Below are 21,447 nucleotides of genomic sequence, written 5' to 3' on the forward strand. Positions count from 1 at the left end.
GTAAAATCGAATCAGATTCAACAAAACAAACAATTTGATACCAAGATGTAATATAGTTTTATCACATAATGCAACTCAAAAAGCAAATAAACATTATTTACAAATATTAAGTGCGCGTACTCGTGACGTCATTATTAACACGTCATACGACACAATGCATGTAGTTTCACGCTAAAGATGCAGTTGTTTAGTGTCTCTTTTTTTCATTATTTCTTAAAAATCGGGGACGTAGAGGTATGATAAACGAAAAAACAGGTTGGTTACTGATCTTTTTGTAATGTATTAGGCTCGACACGATAAAAATAATGAAACAATGTTTGCTTAAAATATCTTTGGAATTTTCCGTCTAGTTCGATTTTCCTATTCTATGTATAAAGAAATAATTTACGACTAAGAAAATTGATGGGATAAATCGAATACTAGGTCGGTGCCGAATAAAGCAAAGTTTATCTTGCTCGGCACGAAAATCTGAACCACTCGCCAAGGCTCGTGGTTCAGATTTTCTAAGCCTCGCAAAATAAACTTTGCTTTATTCGGCACCGACCTAGTATTCTCTATAAGTACGTTCAGCAGTATCTATCTAGCAGAAAATATGTATCGCAGTAACCGAAACACCGTAAATTTTACTTCAATGTTGCATAGCAACAGTTTGCGCAATACAGGTATAACGATCAACGTGAGTGCTCAGCGATTCGGTTTCCATGACAAACGTTTGGCAGGTAACCCAGTGTCTAATCTATTTTAGCCGTATCTTTCGTGTGCATCGCAGTTGCGATTCCCGTATTACTACTGCGTCTTAAAGGAATGGAATATAAAAGTTTAGTTATGGATTTTAAAAATAAAATGTTAATGTACATGCTTTATTTAGTCTTATTTAAAACTGTTTTTTCACAATTATTAAGTGAAACATCGTCCTCAAGAATTTTTAAAAGATTCGACAGACTTGAAAACGATGTACTCGTGATTCGAGACGATGTACTTGTGATTCGAAAGGCTCTAAAAGAAGAAAGTGATGTATTTAGAGAGGACATTTCTACGCTTTTTAACGAACTGCGAAATTTACGAAAGGATCTGGATGAAGAAAGAAAACGAAGAATTGGGGATATTTCTACGGTGTCTTACAGGTTAACGGAATCAGGACAGGTAGAAAGAAATGACAAAGAACCAGTTTCCATAACGCAGCAAGTGTCATGTGATTGTGGAGCTGTTTCGAGTCAGTTTAAAAATGTAATAAATGCATTTAAAAATGAAAAATCCGAAAACATAGTTCTTCGAAAGAAATTTGACGAAATGAAAAAAGAACATGATTTTGAAATCGGAAATCTCCTCGAAATGTTTAATAATAATGTTTCTGGATTATACAGTACGGACAGGTCATTACGTTCAGAAATAGACACCATCAAAACTGAAACAAAGGCAAATTTGAGCGCTACACAGAAGCTGGTTCACGACAGCTTTGTTGTCTGTAAAAAAGATATTAATTACGCGCGTGCTTACTTCGACGAAGGGTTAATGCGTCTAAATGAGTCATTGACGAATCTTTCTCTGAATGCATTACACGAAAAATCTCGCATAACATCAGATATTGCCAGTCTTATAACGTCGAAGGAAATCTTGAATAACGTAACTGATAATTTAATTCAGCTTCAACGTCATCACCCACAGTCTTGCGACTTTGTAGAAAAGAGTGGCACATACAAAATCTACCCCAGTTCTCACCCAAACGGCATCATGGTATATTGTTATAAGGAATCCGCAAATAAGGGATGGATAGTAATACAGAGGAGAGCAGACGGATCTGTGAACTTCAACCGCACTTGGGCCGATTACAAAGCTGGCTTCGGCGACTTGAGTGGGGAGTTCTGGTTGGGAAATGAGAATATCTACCAGCTGACTAAGAACGAACCAAGAGAACTGCGGATCGATATGGAGGCGTTCAATGGAACAAAGCGATATGCACTGTATTCAAAGTTCAGTATTTCGTCCGAGTCTGAGAAATTTAAGCTACATGTGGACGGATACTCTGGTGACGCAGGAGACGATTTAACTAAACCTACTCGAACTCACAATGGTCAGTCGTTTTCAACTGTCGATGCAGATAATGATATTTCTAGTGCATGTTGTGTATGCAGTTATGGAGGAGGTTGGTGGTATAACAATTGTTTCGAATCCAATCTGAACGGGAAATACCTCCAGAGAAGCGAGAAAGTTATTTACAATCGTGGAATTATCTGGCCCAGCTTAACTGGGTGGAATACATCTTTGAAATTTGTCGCAATGAACATACGCTAAGGATGCAAGTTGGTACGTTGATATAACCTGATAGTTCATTGCCATCAGAGCAAGACAAATACTTGTTGTTCGTGTTTTATTTGCGTGTTTAATAGTTTGACTTTAATACAAGTTCCACTATATTATTAAACTCTTAATATTTTTAAATAACTTTGAGACACCTACCAGGGGAAACCCTGTCGTTTATTTATTGAAAACATAACCTGCCAACATATATCGGGCATCATTACATACCAATTTGTAACTAACAAATCGCTTCTTCATTTGTTATAACTTTTGTTCATCTACATAATTTAAAATACATTAATTGTTTTCTCTTGCTTCTACCTTTTTGAATGTATCTACTGTTTTGACAATGTAAAAGGATATAAGTACTAACAAGTGAAATTGCAATTTGTGGTATAAAACATGGGATTTTATTTAGCATGATGAAGTTGTAGCAGGTTATGCCTTTCATAATTATATATAGTGTATTGTGTTTAACGTTCATCGTGTCTTAAATATGTTTATGTGTAACTTTTAAATTTCAAGTTTCATGTAAATTTGATGTTTATCCAACCGTATACATGTTTGGGCTGCTGTATGCTTCTAAATATTTCCATATTTAGCAGAAGTGTGACCCCGGGTGAAAAGAATTTACATAAAACTCCAATCAATCGTCGTATGTGTTTGGTCTTTCTTATAGTTTCATACTAAATTCATCTCGACGCGCTATTAACGTGTTGTTGACTGACGGACGGACAGTCAGTCGGATACACGGACAGACGTATGAACGGAAGCCTTAATACCCTCGGTGAAACAGCAGAAAGGGGCTGAAAAGAAACTATCGCCAAATATGTATGTATCATCAGTTTCCAGAGCACGCCGTTGTTACAATCAGATTACTGACATGGCAGTGTGACAATAAACTTTATTGAATGGTTGATGTCGTTTCTAGCGAGTAAAAAACTGTGAACTGGTAGATCTTGTTTCGAAATGTTTAAATTACAATTGTCTTTACCTGTGTTTAGGAAATAAGCTTTGACTTGAAAATCATATCATAAACCTATGTATGATCAGAAAACTTTTATTTCCGTAAATATTGTAAAAAGAAACCTTATACTCTTCAGCCGCTGCAGTTTTGTAAAGTGAAAATTAAATGATATCGAAGTGTTGAAAATTGTTCTCAAAAGCGTCGAATGGCAACATGTCAGTAATGATATAGGCGATGGTATTGTCATATACCCTATTTTATCATTGCATCGCTCTCAAGGCTTAAGAGTTAGGGGTTAAAGGGTTAAATGGGGCGGTTGCACCATGGTCACCTTGGTATGGGTCACACATCTCTATTCAAGATTTTCTTGCGTACGTGCACGAGTGGCTTTTTATTATTATATGGGAATGTTTATTTATGATTTTTGCATTATTAAAAATTATAAAACAAGAAAACCACATTCTTAAACATAAAGACATGTTTTAATTTCTTTTATCATTATTTGCCACCTCATTTAAATAAAAATATTGTTTACGTAAGCCTTTCTTTTGTATATTCAACTCGCATTACAACTTTGCGTGCGTAATGGGCGCTTACCATATCAAGCATGTAATGTATGTTATGTGAGTTTGGTCTATTTGCTCTCATTTTTTCCGATATCGTTACAGTAGAAAAAGACGATGAGGAAACGTTCGGTGTTCCGATATGGTCACTTGTTGCTTCAAAGTATCAACCTCTGCGGCATTTATCTGTAACAAATACATTAACTTTAAAATAGGGTGTAAACTACGAGATAGTTAAGAGACCGCTATTTCATTATCCGAAAGCACATCGTAGAGCCCTCGTAATAACGACCTTTCTTTCAGATCTCGTGAGTAAATAGTGACTTAATTTGCGGTGAAGTAAGTTTTATTCATTTGTTTATTTTTTGTTTGGTATTTTATAAATTACGTCACCAATAAATCAAAGAGAGACAATTTTTTACATTACCTGCTGTCCACCAGTCATTTTAAAATTCCGCGCAATATTGTCTCAAATGTGGTGTCTGCGTTACATTTCTCCTAAGTGTACGCACACAGCGTTATAAAATAATTTCAATTTTGCGTACGGGTTGCTATGCCTCTGGTAGGTGTGTATACCGGATTCTAAGATATAAATTATATTTTAAAGCCTGAAATACACTTTTTAGCAAAGTAAAGGAACATTTTATGCAAAGCAAATAAATATTAAATGTAGTATGTACCTCGTTGATATGCTGAACTTATTCTTACGAATTAAGGTGCATTATTGTTTAAATCAATGCTTACGATCCTGGGGCATGGTTTCCTTATGTTCTTATTTCTATGCAATATCGTTTTATTTTTTTAATGCTTATCGTTGAAGTATGCATGTAACCGCAATAACATATCTTTTTAATTTTTACAGACATTCAATTTAAACTTCGCACATGTCTTGATGATATTTATATGTAATAATTGACAAAGGCCGTTATCCTACCAGTATTTTAGCAGAATTACTCCCAGTTAACTCACAGGTTATGTCTGGAACAGTCAGGTTAACTTTGGAAGCAACAACCCCATAATTATATGTATCTAACGTATGGTGTTATCCAACTTAACATATGAATCCAAGGTCTTTTGACACAGTCACTAACCAAAACTTATAACTTTGACCAGACTTATAGCAAAATGATACCCCCCCCCCCCAGTTGTACATAAGGTTGCGTTCATGTTTGAATCATTTTTAAGTTTGCATACAGCTGCAACACGTATTATATTAGTTCATTAAAACGTAACATATGTTTTGGGGATCATCGGGTGAGGTAATCGACAAACGCCCATAAATTGCAGAATTAAAGTTGCTTAAAACTTTACAGCCATGCTCAATAACAAGATGAGATGAAGATACAGTGCTGACTTGTTTGTATAGGTAGGTACCAGGCTGATCTAGTGAGGAATGACATTTAAAAACTATAAAAGTGCTATACTCTTGATATGGTTAGTTTGGATGAAGAAAATGTGCTTTAATTTTGTTTCTAATTAATTTACATGCATACTTAGGGTGGAATTGTTAGGTGAAATTGAAACTATATTGTTTTGGGCAAAACATCTAGGCCAAATTTAATAATAAACCAGATCACTTAAAGCACTTCTGAAATATGACAATTGAATTATACATAAATCGCTATGTTCAATTTTCTTTACGCGCGCTTTCCGATAAGCGCGAAGTGGTAGGTGAACAAGCTTCTCACGAGTTTACACTTGAAGACCGTCAGACCGTCAAACTTGCATGGAATGTGCCTGTAGTGAAGTGGAAAAATGTCTTGACTCTGACTTTTAACCCATTGCTGCATAGCGTCTAGAAAAAAAGGCCTTGGCAAACAGCGTAGACCCAGATGAGATGCTGCATGATGCGGCGTCTCATCTGGGTCAGCGCTGTTTAATTAAAGGAATTTCTGTAAGAAATATTCTAAATATAGAAATAAATAAACTAGACATCCCTAATTTTGGAAATAAATTGATCCAATTTAGAAGGATGGGAAAGTCCACTAGGCATAAATTGGTTAACAATACAATGCAGTGTTACTCATTAGACACAAGACCAGTATTGGTTTCACATAACTTTGGTATCTTAATAGTTCAGACTAAAAACACATCAATTTATAAATATATAAACATGTAAATGTTGTTATCTAGTATGAATCTAGTATGAATTCAAATACGAAGATGAAAGTAGTCATTTCACGGAAACCATTATACACGCGACCAAACAGTTACCATGGAACGTTGTGTATTGTTTCAAACAAAATACAGAACTGGAATTGTCAGTCGCGTTGTTTCATACTATTTTAGCTTGCAGGGAAGTTCAGAAGTATGTATGTTCTGTGATTGAATTATTAACCCATTTATGCCAAGCGTCGAGAAAAAGGCATCGGCATGATGCGGCGTCTCATCAGGGTCTACGCTCTTTGCGTAAAGGAATTTCTGTAAGAAATATTCTAAATATAAAATAAATATTCTTGACATCCCTAATTTTGGAAATAAATTGATCCAATTGAGAAGGAGGGGAGAGTCCACTAGGCATAATTGGGTTAATTATTCCTGCGTAAGACGTTAAAACTTCAAGAGAATTAAACCACTCACGTTAAATGATATAAAACTATATTCTATAATAGATATTCTTAAATTTGATACAGGAAATTATTCATCAATCTTAACCTTATAATTATACTGCATTGGGTTACATTATGACGATCTTTAATTGAGCCATAAGTGACTTGCTTTCGTGGTTTTGCAATTTAAGGAAAGCTAGTTGAGATTCTAAAGTGCTATACTCTGAATCAGCAGACAATTTATTGGATTGATCAGTATAAATCTTGCGGACGAGTTCGGAGAAAGTCGATGTATCACGATAGAAAGTGTTGGTATGAAACATTTATCTTTTACCGTTCAAACACAACTCAATATTTGATGCTTGAGTTATAAGTGTGGGCTCTTAGGCAGAAATATGTTTTAGTAAAAGCGTATGTTTAGAAGGCATTCTTGTAACAGGGGCGGTTATTACTTTTTTAATATAAGGGGGTAATATTTATTATATCCAAGAAGGTGCCTATGATATTTAAATGACGTACTGGTCAATGAGCACATTACTTTTAGAGGGGGTAATATTGATTATATCAGAGAAGATGTCTATGATATTTAAATGACGTACTGGTCAATGAGCACATTACTTTTTGAGGGGGTAATATTTATTATATCAGAGAAGATGTCTATGATATTTAAATGACGTACTGGTCAATGAGCACATTACTTTTTGAGGGGGTAATATTTATTATATTAGAGAAGGTGCCTATGATATTTAAATGACGTACTGGTCAATGAGCACATTACTTTTTGAGGGGGTAATATTGATTATATCAGAGAAGATGTCTATGATATTTAAATGACGTACTGGTCAATGAGCACATTACTTTTTGAGGGGGTAATATTTATTATATCAGAGAAGATGTCTATGATATTTAAATGACGTACTGGTCAATGAGCACATTACTTTTTGAGGGGGTAATATTTATTATATCAGAGAAGATGTCTATGATATTTAAATGACGTACTGGTCAATGAGCGGATTTCTTTTTGAGGGGTTAATATTTATTATATTAGAGAAGATGTCTATGATATTTAAATGACGTACTGGTCAATGAGCACATTACTTTTTGAGGGGGTAATATTTATTATATCAGAGAAGATGTCTATGATATTTTCATGACGAACCGATGTGCACATTACTCGTCGAGGTGGTAATATTTACTATATCCCAAAAGATGTCTATGATATTTACATGACTTACCAAGATGCACATTACTCTTTGAGGGGGTTATATTTACTATATCCCAAAAGATGTCTATCATATTAACATGACATACCAATGTGCACATTACTCTTCGAGGGGGTCATAATTTCTGTATCACAGAAGATGTCTATGATAATAACATCCCGTGCTCTTAATAACAATGGAGTTGATCGTGAACATTTTATATGAAAAAATGCGCTCATATAAATTTATTTGGTCTATATATTGAATAAGCGCCTACCGATTATTAGCTTGAACGGACTGTTCGGAAAACCCGCGGCACTTCTTTTAGCCTCACGCACGCAGTGTATTTCAAAAAGTATAACCCGAACGAGATATATTACTTTCAAACGTCATGGTATAAAATTAAAATTAAACAGGTATCGGTATATGAGATATTTTAATCGAAAAGAGAAAAGTATAATAAAATTGCCCATTCCTTTGTCCAGTTTATTTTCTAGAATTAAGAATCCCATTGTGTTTCAAGAATAACACTGCGAAAGTGCAAATAAAATTGTTTTGTATAATTTTGTTTTGAACCAGTTCGTCATATTTAACAGTACTTCGTTATTAAGACATGAAAATTATCGTCTAACTAAGTATAACAAAGATACTACTCAATTTTCTCTCAAGAATTTTTAAAAGATTCGACAGACTTGAAAACGATGTACTCGTGATTCGAGACGATGAACTTGTGATTCGAAAGGCTCTAAAAGAAGAAAGTGATATATTTAGAGAGGACATTTCTACGCTTTTTAACGAACTGCGAAATTTACGAAAGGATCTGGATGAAGAAAGAAAACGAAAAATTGGGGATATTTCTACGGTGTCTAACAGGTTAACGGAATCTGGACAGGTAGAAAGAAATGACAAAGAACCAGTTTCCATAACGCAGCAAGTGTCATGTGATTGTGGAGCGGTTGCGAGTCAATATAAAAATGTAATAAATGCATTTAAAAATGAAAAATCCGAAAACATAGTTCTTCGAAAGAAATTTGACGAAATGAGAAAATAACATGATTTTGAAATCGGAAATCTCCTCGAAATGTTTAATAATAATGTTTCTGGATTAAACAGTACGGACAGGTCATTACGTTCAGAAATAGACGCCATCAAAACTGAAACAAAGGCGAATTTGAGCGCTACACAGAAGCTGGTTCACGACAGCTTTGTTGTCTGTCAAAAAGATATTAATTACGCGCGTGCTTACTTCGACGAAGGGTTAATGCGTCTAAATGAGTCATTGACGAATCTTTCTCTGAATGCATTACACGTAATATCTCGCATAACATCAGATATTGCCAGTCTTAAAACGTCGATGGAAATCTTGAATAACGTAACTGATAATTTAATTCAGCTTCAACGTCATCACCCACAGTCTTGCGACTTTGTAGAAAAGAGTGGCATATACAAAATCTACCCCAGTTCTCACCCAAACGGCAATAGGGTATATTGTTATAAGGAATCCGCAAATAAGGGATGGATAGTAATACAGAGGAGAGCAGACGGATCTGTGAACTTCAACCGTACTTGGGCCGATTACAAAGCTGGCTTCGGCGACTTAAGTGGGGAGTTCTGGTTGGGAAATGAGAATATCTACCAGCTGACTAAGAACGAACCAAGAGAACTGCGGATTGATATGGAGACGTTCGATGGAACAAAGCGATATGCGCTGTATTCAAAGTTCAATACTTCGTCCGAGTCTGAGAAGTATAAGCTCCATGTGGGAGGATACACTGGTGACGCAGGAGACGATTTAACTAATACTACAAATATTTATTATCACAATGGTCAGTCGTTTTCAACTTTCGATGCAGATAATGACATTCAGTCTGGGTGTTGTGCATGCACGTATGGAGGGGGTTGGTGGTATCACCACTGTTTCACCACCAATCTGAATGGGAAATACCTCCAGAGAAGCGATAAAGTTATTTACAATCGTGGAATTATCTGGTTCAGACTCACTGGGTGGAATACATCTTTGAAATTTGTCACAATGAACATACGCTAAGGATGTACGTTGATATAACTTGATAGTTCATTGCCATCAGAGCAAGACAAATACTTGTTGTTCGGGTCTTATTTGCGTGTTAAATAGTTTGACTTTAATACAAGTTCCACTATATTATTAAACTCTTTATATTTTTAAATAACTTTGAGACATCTACCAGGGGAAACCCTGTCGTTTATTAATTGAAGACATAACCTGACAACAAATATATCGGGCATCATTACATACCAAGTTGTAACTAACAAATCGCTTCTTCACTTGTTATAACTTTTATTCATCTACATTGTAAAAATTCATTAAATCCGTTTCTCTTGGTTCTACTATTTTGAATATCTCTACTTTTTGGACAATGAAAAAGGTTATAAGTACTAACAAGTGAAGTTGCAATTTGTGGTATAAAACATGGGATTTTATTTAGCATGATGAAGTTGTAGCAGGTTATGCCTTTCATAATTATATATTGTGTATTGTGTTTAACGTTCACCGTGTCTTAAATATGTTTATGTGTAACTTTTAAATTTCAAGATTCATGTAAATTTGATGTTTATCAAACAGTATACATGTTTGGGCTGTTGTATGCTTCTAAATTTTTCCAAATTTAGGAGACGTTTGGCCCCGGGTGAAAAGTATTTATATAATACTCCAAACGATCGTCATATGTGTTTGGTCTTTCTTATAATTTCATACTAAATTCATCTCGACGCGCTATTTACGTATTGTTGTCTGACGGACGGACAGTCCGACGGATACACGGACAGACGAATGAACGGAAGCCTATATACCCTCGGTGAAACAGCATAAAGGGGCTGAAAAGAAACCATTGCCACAAATGTATGTATCATCAGTGTCCAGAGCACGCCGCTGTTACAATCAGATTACTGACATGACAGTGTGACAATAAACTTTATTGAATGGTTGATGCCGTTTCTAGCGAGTAAACAAACTGTGAACTGGTAGATCTTGTTTTGAAATTTTTAAATTATTGTCTTTACCTGTGTTAAGGAAATAAGCTTTGACTTAAATGGCATATCATTAAACAATATATGACCAGACAAAATTAATTTTCGTCAATATTGTAAAAAGAAACCGTATACTCTGCAGCCGCTGCAGTTTTGTAAAGTAAAATTTAAATGATATCGAAGTGTTGAAAATTTTCTCAAAAGCGTCGATTGACAACATGTCAGTAATGATGTAGGCGACGGTATTGCAATATACCCTATTTTATACGATATATTATCATAGCATCGCTCTCAAGACTTTGAGGTCAAAAGGTTAAACGGGTTGCACCATGGTCACCTTGATATGGGACACAAATCTCTATTCAAGATTTTGCATGCGTACGTGCACGAGTGTGCTTTTTAGTATTTTATGGGAATGTTTATTTATTATTTTTGCATTATTGAAAATTATAAAACAAGAAAACCGCATTGTTAAACATATAGACATGTTGCAATTTCTTTTATCATTATGTGGCACCTCATTTAAATAAAAATATTATTTACGTAAGCCTTTGTTTTGTATATTCAACTCCCACTCCCACTATGAGTTCGTAATGGGCGCATTCCATATCAAATATGTAATGTAAGTTCTTTGAGTCGGGTCCATTTGCTCTTTATTTCCGATATCGTAACGGTAGAAAAAGACGATACGGAAACGTGCGGTGTTGCTTCAAAGTATCAAGCTCTGTGGCGTTTTTTTGAAACAATTACATTAACTTTAAATTAGGGTGAAAACTACGACTTATTTAAGAGACCGCTATTTCATTATCCGAAAGCACATCGTAGAGCCCTCGTAAGAACGAACTTACTTTCCGATCTCGTGAGGTAATCGTTACTTAATTTGCGGTTTAGTAAGTTTTATTAATTTGTTTATTTTTTGTTTGTAAAAATGATTTTAAATTTTAATTAGATTAATAATATTTACATAAATACGCGGTGTGCAATAAAACAAAGACACAAAACGGCAAACAAACAAATGATATAAATATTAATTGTCATTGTCACTCACAATCAATAATCTTTCACAAAATACGTACTTTGTCAATACAATTCCAATTTTTATTGCAATAAACTCAAAATGAATTGATATACAGTCGGATATCGTATGTTTTATTACTATAGTTTTCATTTCATTCGATCATCTTGTTCAAATGTATTTACACAAAAAAATCTGATATTTAAAGTTTATTAAAAGAAACAAGGGAGCAACGTTTAACAAATGATACGCATGATTAATCGAATCATTATTTGTTCTTATGTGATAGCTTTACAAACACTTAAGTTAGAGATCAATCCGACAAAAGATAATGTTTGATACGAACATGGAAAGACGTTTCATCCCTGTAGTATGAGGGCAATGTGGGTAGTGCATATAGGCAGTAGACCCCCTTCCCAGACCGCCCACAGTATTTATTAAAAAGACATTAGTTATGAACAAAAAACAACAACATTTAAGCGGTTGATATTCAACTTTAAGACCGTCACCAATTATCTGTGGCGATAGTCTTATATTTGGCTTTAATTTATCGTATATTGTGTGGTCAGACATCACTGACATTGCAATCGTACGAATATGTTATTCATAAAACCAATGCATTATTAGGAAAATATTATGTATACGTGTATTGCAATGACGAAACAGAACCAGACAAGTGGTGACTACAGGATAATACTTAAGTATAGCGCAACCAGTAGTTCTCTCATATGTTATTGATATATTCCTTGTATACGAAATTTAAAAACACATTTTGTACTCAACCTTCTAACTGCAACCGTGCCAAAAGGCACACAATCGTAACATTCCCAAATAATAAGTACAGTAGTACACCACAATGTTTGCTTCCGTTCTGCAAGCATATCTCAACGTGTTTTAGTGCTATTTGGAATTGCTTAATGAGTCATTATTTGGTTTACCCTTATTTACCAATACCACTAATGCTTGCATTTACACCTCTGTACTTCCCAGCCGTATTGGCAGCTCCGTCGTTGCCTTGCCCGCGCATCTTTTCAACTTCAACACCTTTTACTCGCAGGTTTTCTAATAAGGAATCCGTTAAAGCCTTTCCTGTGGTCGCCGTGCATTCAGCAAATCCTTTGAACTAGTCCCGTATCCGCTTTTCAGTCCCTACATAAAAACGCAAACACAGAGCCATCTGCTCTATTGTAGCGACATCTGTGTCTTTATCGGCTATGAATCCAAAGCAGGGCGCTGTTTTGCCGGCTTTCAATATATCTTCACTGAGTATACCTCGACAAATTTTAATCAACTCATTTTGAATGTCTTGGAAAAGATAAGTTGTCTTGTCGGTTTTTGATTCCAATTGCTATCGCAAATGCTGGTTCTTCACTTCTATACTTTAATAAAGCTAAGAAGTTACTCCTACTTTCTTCGTGTCCGGGTAAAGAGATGTTTTAGTATCGATGAACCAGCCTGGCTTTGTCTTTCTCTTAGAGTTGGACATCGGCCTGGAAATAATGTCCTTTATTAAGAGTCCATTTCTAATTATCAAAATCGTCTTATGCAGTTACTATCAGCATTGTTACGAACCTTGTAAGGAAACTGTAAGAATGAGATGTATTTCAGGTTTTTGTCAATACATTGTACTTGATTTCGTCGGTCAACTTGCAGTCCGACAAAATATCTGGGTATGGTGGTTAAAATTGTTTGTTTTTGGACGCTTCCATTTTGATGCAGAAGGTTATGTAGAGGGCGTATGACGTTTTTATTTGTGAGCGAAGCAATTTTGCATATCAGTATGGATCCGTATGGGCTTAGCTACGGCAGGTACCGTAACCCGTGATTGCCTGTGTGGATAACTCCAGTAAACTTTAGCAGACGATGAATGCTAAAATCTCTGCTTAAATCACCGAATCTACCTGTTCTCACTAGTACAGTGCATAGAGTGTATTTAACAAGTTGAAAGACAACGTTGGCCAGTATAGTGTTTATTATTGAAATCTGTACATATTGGCTGCTTTCAGGGAAAACGGGGCTTAATGCATGTCAAATAAGATTAGCCTGTGCACACTGATTAGCTGTATCAATGATTTGAAAAAAACCACACATCTCGACCTATGTTTTAAGACACACTCATTATAAATTTGAATGGGTTGTGTGCGTCTAAGATTAAAGAACAGCGAACAAATTTAGTGCCTTCAGCGCTTTGATTTTTATTAACGCAGTCACTAATAAATCAAAGAGAGACAATTATTAGATTACCTGCTATACGAGCTGTCATTTTACAATACCGCGCAATATTGTCTCAAATGTGGTGTCTGCGTTACATTTCTCTTAAAGGGATCTTTTCACGTTTTGGTAAATTGACAAACTTGAAAAAAAAGTTGTTTTCGATTCGCAAATTTTCGTTTTAGTTATGATATTTGTGAGGAAACAGTAATACTGAACATTTACCATGGTCTAATATAGCCATTACATGCATCTTTTGACGATTTAAAAACCTGAATATTATAAAACGTTGCAACGCGAAACGATTGAATAATTTGGAGAGTTCTGTTGTTTTCGTTTAATTTTGTGAAACTACGAAGATTGCTTATATAAAGTATAAAATACGTCACTCGTACATACTTGGCAGGATGGCCGAGCGGTCTAATTGGTTTTTACTCCAGGACTCCGGGGGTCACTGGTTCGAGTCCTGCTGCTGGCTACTTTTTTCCCTTTTTTAAATGTTATTCTTGATTTTGTACTGGAGCTTTTTAGATCCAATGTTTACATTTATCAATAAAAAGCATTTAATGACAAACTTCAAAACATGCCGAAATCTGTGAAAAGGCCCCTTTAAGTGCCACGTTGATTATAATTTGGGTAAGAATTGCCTGCATAAAGGTCTAACATGAGTGGTTTGATATGCGTTCAATTACTTTATTTCATTATGTCAGTGTGTTGTGGCATAACGAACGATTGTTTACTTTTCAGATTTCCCTATTTAATTAGTGCAACTTCTGCCACATTACGACGTTTCAAACCAACGTTATTATAAAATCAAACTTTCATTTAAAATAAGGTAAAATACGTACGTGTGCAATGAAGCCGCGCTTTAAAGAGATCTGACATGTTGATTATTTTTAATTACTTTGCAGCAAAGGGTGTTTAGCTCCTGTCACGGATTACGGCGAATCAAGCGACTTGTGGTTTGAACTGCATTTTGAAGAGTAATGAATTGTAAATTATTGTCTTTTTAAAATAAATTTCCATTAAGTCTAATGCCCAGGGTTGCGAGAGATAATATTTTACTTGCACACGTTAACCCTTAAATTGTAGTGTACAGTTTTAATAATCAGTGTTGCTCATGCATTGGCGTTTAGTTATTTAACCACGATTTAAAGCGGTTTTGTAAATTTATCTTTATATATTAAGGAAATATGTATTTGTATTGAGTTTTCACAAAATTAAATCTTTAAAGCAAGTTGCAATATCTAGCTTATCAGGATTAGATTTTTTTATTTTATAAAAACCGGTATAGAATATATTTTGCTAAATAAAAGAAAGAAAATTACTCCCAGTTTTGTGGAATATATATAGATATATAGTCTATGATTTTTTAAACATTATTTATACATAAAAAACGCACGAGTAATAATACGCGTATTATGAAATCGTTGCCATGCGCTTTTTATAGAAATATTAACTAATTAATGAATGTAAGCATTATGAGTCTGAAGCACATGAGCTTCTCGGAAAGGCGTGGTAATAATTGTAGCACGTAACACACAATTAAAGTGAAACATGAGCTTTGCGCAAGAAATATACATGTAATCATGTTTTACTAGATAGCAGCGAGTTCCTTGATAAATTATATTCGTAGAGTCCATGGTTATTGTTTCAATATTATTATTTCAAATTATCCCGGTCTGACGTTTCCATAACATCCGGCTAACAACAACAAATCTTTGAGTGGATGTTAAGATTTTATTTTAATGAGCTTGGGACTACTACGTGCTTGGAAACTGAAAATTGAGTTCGTTGATAGTAAACGAATTATTGTATGCTTAAATAAACTAGGATGTAAAATATTTAATTTGTTTTTGATTATCGTCATCACATTAAATTTCCATGCTTTTGTGGTTTGGTAATGATTTTTACATCAATAATAGTTGTTATTATGTTAATGACTCATCTGAAACGTATGGGGAATGTGCGCATCACACGTTCTTGTCTGCTGAAATATTTGTTTCTATTAATGGTTAAAAAACTTCAAACATTTAAAAGAGCAGAATGTTATAAGTTTATTATATTGCATACAATATGCAATGAACAGTAAAAGCTTGGACAAGCCATTTGTGTCACCTTTAATATAATGACTTCACATTGACAGACTCTATAATGGTAGTTTTAGCGTCACACATTTTAAAATAGGGTTTTATTTGCAGCAATTCATTGTGAAATCCTTAATCGCAACACGAGATTTAGTTAAAGTTCAAGAGTTAGTTCGGCATTATCCTCCAAAGAAAGAACGAACGTATGAAAAAATCATTGTTACATATAGACCCCGACACATTTCTGTTATTTGAAGCTAAGGACGCCGTCGATACTAAACAGATTCTTAAGTGACTATGTATCGATTGTTTAAAAAAGAAACAAACAAAAAACCATAATTTCATTGATATGATGTTTCACTTGATTTCCTACAACTATACAATCGTGCACATATTTTGACTCTATATGTTTGTGTAATAGAGACATTCAGCATTAAGCTCGAAATCAACATACACATTACGCTGACAATGAATACAAGTGCATTATCAGCAAATTGTATGCAAGCATATAAGAATATTGTGTCTCCTAGCTCGTACTCCAGTTTAAGGTATCATCGAAAAAGTTTTTTTTATAATTTATACTAAAAAATATTTAACAGAAAAAATAAAATAAATATTAAAATGCCAGAAATTGTAGCGATTTAAATTTGATGTTGGAATTTCATAACAGGGTATTTTTACTATTAAAAATAATTTAAATTGTGCATCATCAAGTGTTATTTACTTGATAACATGTAAAAAAAATGTCTAAAACAATATGTTGGTCAAACTAATCAAAAATGTAGTCAAAGAATGAATAGCCATAAATTTGACATTGAACATTTTCCCGACTGTTTAACAAATGTCTCAGAACATTTTAATTCTGCTGGACATAGCATTGATGATTTTTCTTTTGCTCCTATTGAACAAAAACAAAATAACTGGAAACGCCTATTTAAAGAATGTTCTTGGATGCATTACCTAGGTACTATAGCTCCCCTAGGTATGAATTCTAAAGTTCTCTTCTAATTTTCTAGTTTTTAAGGTAGTTTTTATTGGTTTATTTAACATTTTCGCATTCAAACTGCATTTTTCCAGTAATTTTGTATCAAAACTGATCCTACTTTAATAATCTAGTTCATTAGATAACATATACATATATGAACTGTATGCTTTTTATAATGATGTTATACATTATTTAGGTTATATGTTAATTTTAACGCTAAATAGTATGTAACACTTTGACGTTGTTGCAATTAACGTCATGTGATTGTGACGTCATTTCCTTTATTTTATAACAAAATATTTACTCCTGATAATAATAATAATAATAATAATAATTATTATTATTAATAATAATAATAATAATAATAATAATAATAATTTCTTTATTTCCGAAGGTAACTCATTAAGACAACACATTGATACAAAGTCATGCAAACAGTTTAACAATGGCAATCTTATTTTCAATGAGGCCTTCAAACAACTATGGTATGTATAATGCATTTCTACATTATAATGCAAACATGTAGACTTTGACGGACATAAGAGTACTGTAACAGTGTAATAGAAGTGTCATAAAAAGCAAGTATATTATATGAATTCTCTTATATTAATAATTTCTCTTCCAATATTGAAATGGTCTCAAGGAACAAATATTTATTAACAGAAAGTATTTAAGAATATAAATGTATTGTTGATTACATTTTCCCATATGCACACACTCTAACGCACGCACGCACACACACACGCGCGCACGCACACACATATACACACACACACTTATACACTTACCATATCTTGATTAACACGACCAAAAACAATAATAAAAAGTTAACAAAAACAGCCGCGTACATTATTGTACAAAGTCAGAGTTTAAAAACGTGGAATACATTATTCTTGAAATAGTTTACGATTGATAGAAGTGGCTGATATACACAAATATTATAATTACAGAAAACAATATTCATGACCAGTGTTGTTCACAATAGGATATGAAATTACGCGACTGTTATGAAGAATAACCTGCACCTCCTTGCTATATAAATAGTTTGAAAAAGCAATATGTATATTTGTTTGAAGAAATAAAATATACAGTAATCATTACGACACTTATGGAGGAGTATTTGACTTTTGAATAAGAGGAAAACAGAAAAAAATGTTACTATGCGTGAGACTCATTTTGCGCCTCAAAAAGGAAATATTTCTTAAGCCTATGTTTGAAAGTGGTGAGAGTGAGAGATTGGCGAATACTAACCGGTATGTGGTTCCATATTTCCATACCAAAGTGACTGAACGACTTTTTTTTAAAGGTTTGAGTGAGGTGTTTTATGCGTCAAATCATTGTTTGATATCGATCTTAAATTGTTATTATTGTTTTTCACCAGTTTTATCAAGTCGTCAATATATGTGGGCGTTAAATTATAAAGAGATTTGTAAATAATTATGCATGTGAAATATTTACATCTGTTTTCAAAAGAAAGCCATTGTATTTTTTGTGATAAGTCAAAATCATTTATTTTTAAGTCATTACGTAATATTACTCTTAAAAACCTTCTTTGCAGTTTTGATATTCTGTTTATTTCTCTAGTATTTGCATTTTGCCATGTGACACATCCATAATCAATAATTGGTGTTGAAGGTCTAAATTGACCGAAACGTTAAGTGAATAGATATTTTAAAAAACAAAGAAGTTGCTTCTCTGTTATATATAATTATATAACAGGGTATGAGTTGTTTGGCTGCTTGTTTTTTATACAGGATATAGGCGTAGGGTATAACTGTTTAGGAATTTGAATAGTATCCGTTCGTACAGTTGTTTTTAAGTTTAAATATATCAAGCGTGTTCACTGTGAGTTTGTTTTTGTTTAAACGGTTAATACGAAAAATAGGGTGTTATTCGTTTTTATTTTTGTACGACATTAACATTCTAAAATCAATGAAATCAATTAGAAATGTGGTGACTTATGTCGCGGATGTTTTTTTCATAAATGTAAACAGAACCCCGTCCATATATGTACGAGGTTTAGCCAGATTTTTATATTTATTGATCCATATTATATATTGATGATAATTTATCTATAGCCAAAACGCACAAATACTATGTGTAAAATGCAATAAAAGCATTGGGTAACCGCACAATCATGAATCCCCCATACATATATTTTAAATATGAATATGCACGAGTTCTGTACAGCTATAATTCGCAATTCCGTCCTATTTTCGCAAGTCTAGTAAATTAATTTGGTAGGAGCGTTGGAATACAATCCGGATTTATACATACTACAGCCTCAGGCGCGAAAGTACATCATAAACTGCGAAATACACACACGCGTCATCGTATAAGTTGATAACGGGGCCCAGTAATTCTAAATGTTAAAAAAATAGTAGTTTGTTTCTTTTCTATTTCCCCTACTCATTAAAGATAGGGATGTAATTTACTCACCGTATTGATAATCTCCCTTTCAGATGCATGGCATTGACATATGCTTTTGAAGTATTTAAAAAAAACACTAAACGTTATCTTTTTCATCGCAATACGTTTTTGTGAATCCTAAAGAAATATGAGATTTTCTATGACTGCTTTAAAGTGCGAACAACTGGAGTGCCTTCAGCGCTTTGATCTTATACTGTGATTATATCCATTTAAGTTCACGGAGCATTCCGGTGACAGTCGAGTAAGCACGATTGCCAAGGACTCGCGAATGTAAACAAACCAGTCACGAGAATACTACTTTGACCCAATTTATGCACAGGTGGGTATATTGATTCAGACCAGCCATTTATGATCGAATCGGTATTTCGCAAGTTGTAATTCTTTTGAAATATTGGAAATATTGGATTAAATACGTGTCTGGCTGCACATGTACATATAACCAGGTAAAGTAATTGTTTAATTTCAGTCGTTAATAGGATTCCGAACGGCTAGTGTGAGCGAGTTACGCTATTAGCAGTATTTAACTGTGAGGATTTGCTCTGGTGACTTTAAGGTAAGTTTTGACTTGCTTCAACAATGTTTAGTCTGTTTGCACAATGAAAGAAAATAATCTCTTTATAACAGTCTAATATTATACGAACACATATTACGTTATACAGCACTTACAGCTCGAGTAATCTCTGTGATGTATTCGTTCTCTTAATGGGTGTGGTACTTGTTGTATGCTTGAACAATCATGACAAAAACCAACGTTTTGGTGGTTTTGTGGAGCGATGCCAGAATTTAAGTTACCCGTCTCCGGATATAACATTACTAATTAAACGTATGTTTTCGGGCATGTGTACATTGGTAATTAAACTATATTGTTGACGGTACGTAATTACTGAAATTTAACAATATTTATAATTTCTCTGCTTAAATTTAGCTTTGTTATTGTTATTCTTTATACTACCATTATAATAATAATTTAGTTATTATTATTAGTATCTGTATTATTATTTTACCGTCCCAAATGACGATAGAGTGTAAGTAACAAGCAGTCGGCTGGTTAAATTTAATACTAGAAAGTTTATTACTGATTGTAGATAACTAGGAATGCTGTGTAAAGGAGAAGATACACATTGTTCAGCTTACTAAACTAACAAGATAATAACGGATAAAACGTGTGATATGTTCTCATGTATAGTTGTGTATACCTGTACGCTAGTTCAATTTCTAGTTCAAGCAAGTTGTGTTTGCTATGAAAGTATGCAGTTAATAGTAATTTTAAATTTTAAACACGGAAGATCTAGCTCGAATAGTACATGTTCTCTGTTTTGTTTTGCCCCAACCCTGTCGACCATATGGGCTGATCAACACAAATAAGTATATTTTTCCTGAATAGAAATAAGCAACAAAATACGAGCCCATGGTCAATACATTGTGCGACCGTCCCTTAAAGAAATACAGGCGTACTGAAAATCTACGTCGTTCTTAATATCACACCATTCTGAATGTTAAACATCGAAGGACCAAAGAAGAACCATGATTATTTCGATCAAGCCCTCCCCCCTTGGATCTTTGTGACGCGGCCTTTAGCCCCTCAATTTCTGAAAAATGAGTCGCTAACCTCTCAAAATTGTGAAAAACGGCCAATCTCTTAAAAGAGAACAAACCTTGCTTATACAACGTGTCTGGGGTCGTATTCCAGAAACATCTTAAGTCATTTCTTAAATATTTTCACTTAAGTTCAAAATTACAATGTTTTGTATTTCTTTACTTAATAAAGACATGCATTTTTTGGTATTTTTCAAATAACATTGACATAATGATGTTATTTTGATGCAATTTTCGATGCCTAACTATCGGAGTATGAAATGAAACACTTATAAAAAAAATTAACCAATTTAGGGATAAACAAACAATTTAACTTAAGATGCTTCTGGAATACCACCCCTGATAAATTCGTTTTAATGGCAAATTTGCTACGAAATTGCCAACTACGACTTGATCGAGAACGTGACAATGACCACTCGACAAATCACCCCCGCAAATCACCTAGTCACTTGACGTTAAGATTAGAAAACTCGAACAAACAATAGGAGGCAAACAGCATTTTGATAATAAAGTTTGATGATTTTTGAAAGTATTCTTT

General features: G+C 33.9%; 3 protein-coding genes across 9 annotated transcripts in view; all 3 read left to right on the top strand.

The window, feature by feature from the left end:
* Positions 1-757: 757 nt before the first annotated feature.
* On the top strand, positions 758-3,728 carry LOC127837372 (angiopoietin-2-like). The gene has a single exon (XM_052364361.1). The coding sequence runs from the start codon at positions 805-807 to the stop codon at positions 2,290-2,292; it is 1,488 nt and encodes a 495-aa protein (XP_052220321.1). The 5' UTR covers positions 758-804; the 3' UTR covers positions 2,293-3,728.
* A 4,557-nt stretch (positions 3,729-8,285) lies between these two features.
* On the top strand, positions 8,286-10,705 carry LOC127837381 (techylectin-like protein). The gene has a single exon (XM_052364383.1). The coding sequence runs from the start codon at positions 8,661-8,663 to the stop codon at positions 9,624-9,626; it is 966 nt and encodes a 321-aa protein (XP_052220343.1). The 5' UTR covers positions 8,286-8,660; the 3' UTR covers positions 9,627-10,705.
* A 6,519-nt stretch (positions 10,706-17,224) lies between these two features.
* Positions 17,225-21,447, top strand: part of LOC127837374 (stomatin-like) — a 35,216-nt gene continuing 30,993 nt past the window's right edge. For 2 of the 7 annotated variants that reach the window (XM_052364363.1, XM_052364367.1), the window contains exons 1-3: positions 17,225-17,368; positions 19,528-19,632; positions 19,780-19,866. The gene's annotated coding sequence lies outside the window, so the exon portion shown is untranslated. Of the gene's footprint in view, positions 17,369-19,527; positions 19,757-19,779; positions 19,867-21,447 lie in introns of those variants that run through there. The other 5 variants (XM_052364370.1, XM_052364369.1, XM_052364368.1 and 2 more) reach the window with 5 other exon arrangements.

This window comes from Dreissena polymorpha, chromosome 7 (assembly GCF_020536995.1).
Source record: "Dreissena polymorpha isolate Duluth1 chromosome 7, UMN_Dpol_1.0, whole genome shotgun sequence".
Taxonomy (NCBI): Eukaryota; Metazoa; Mollusca; class Bivalvia; order Myida; family Dreissenidae; genus Dreissena; species Dreissena polymorpha.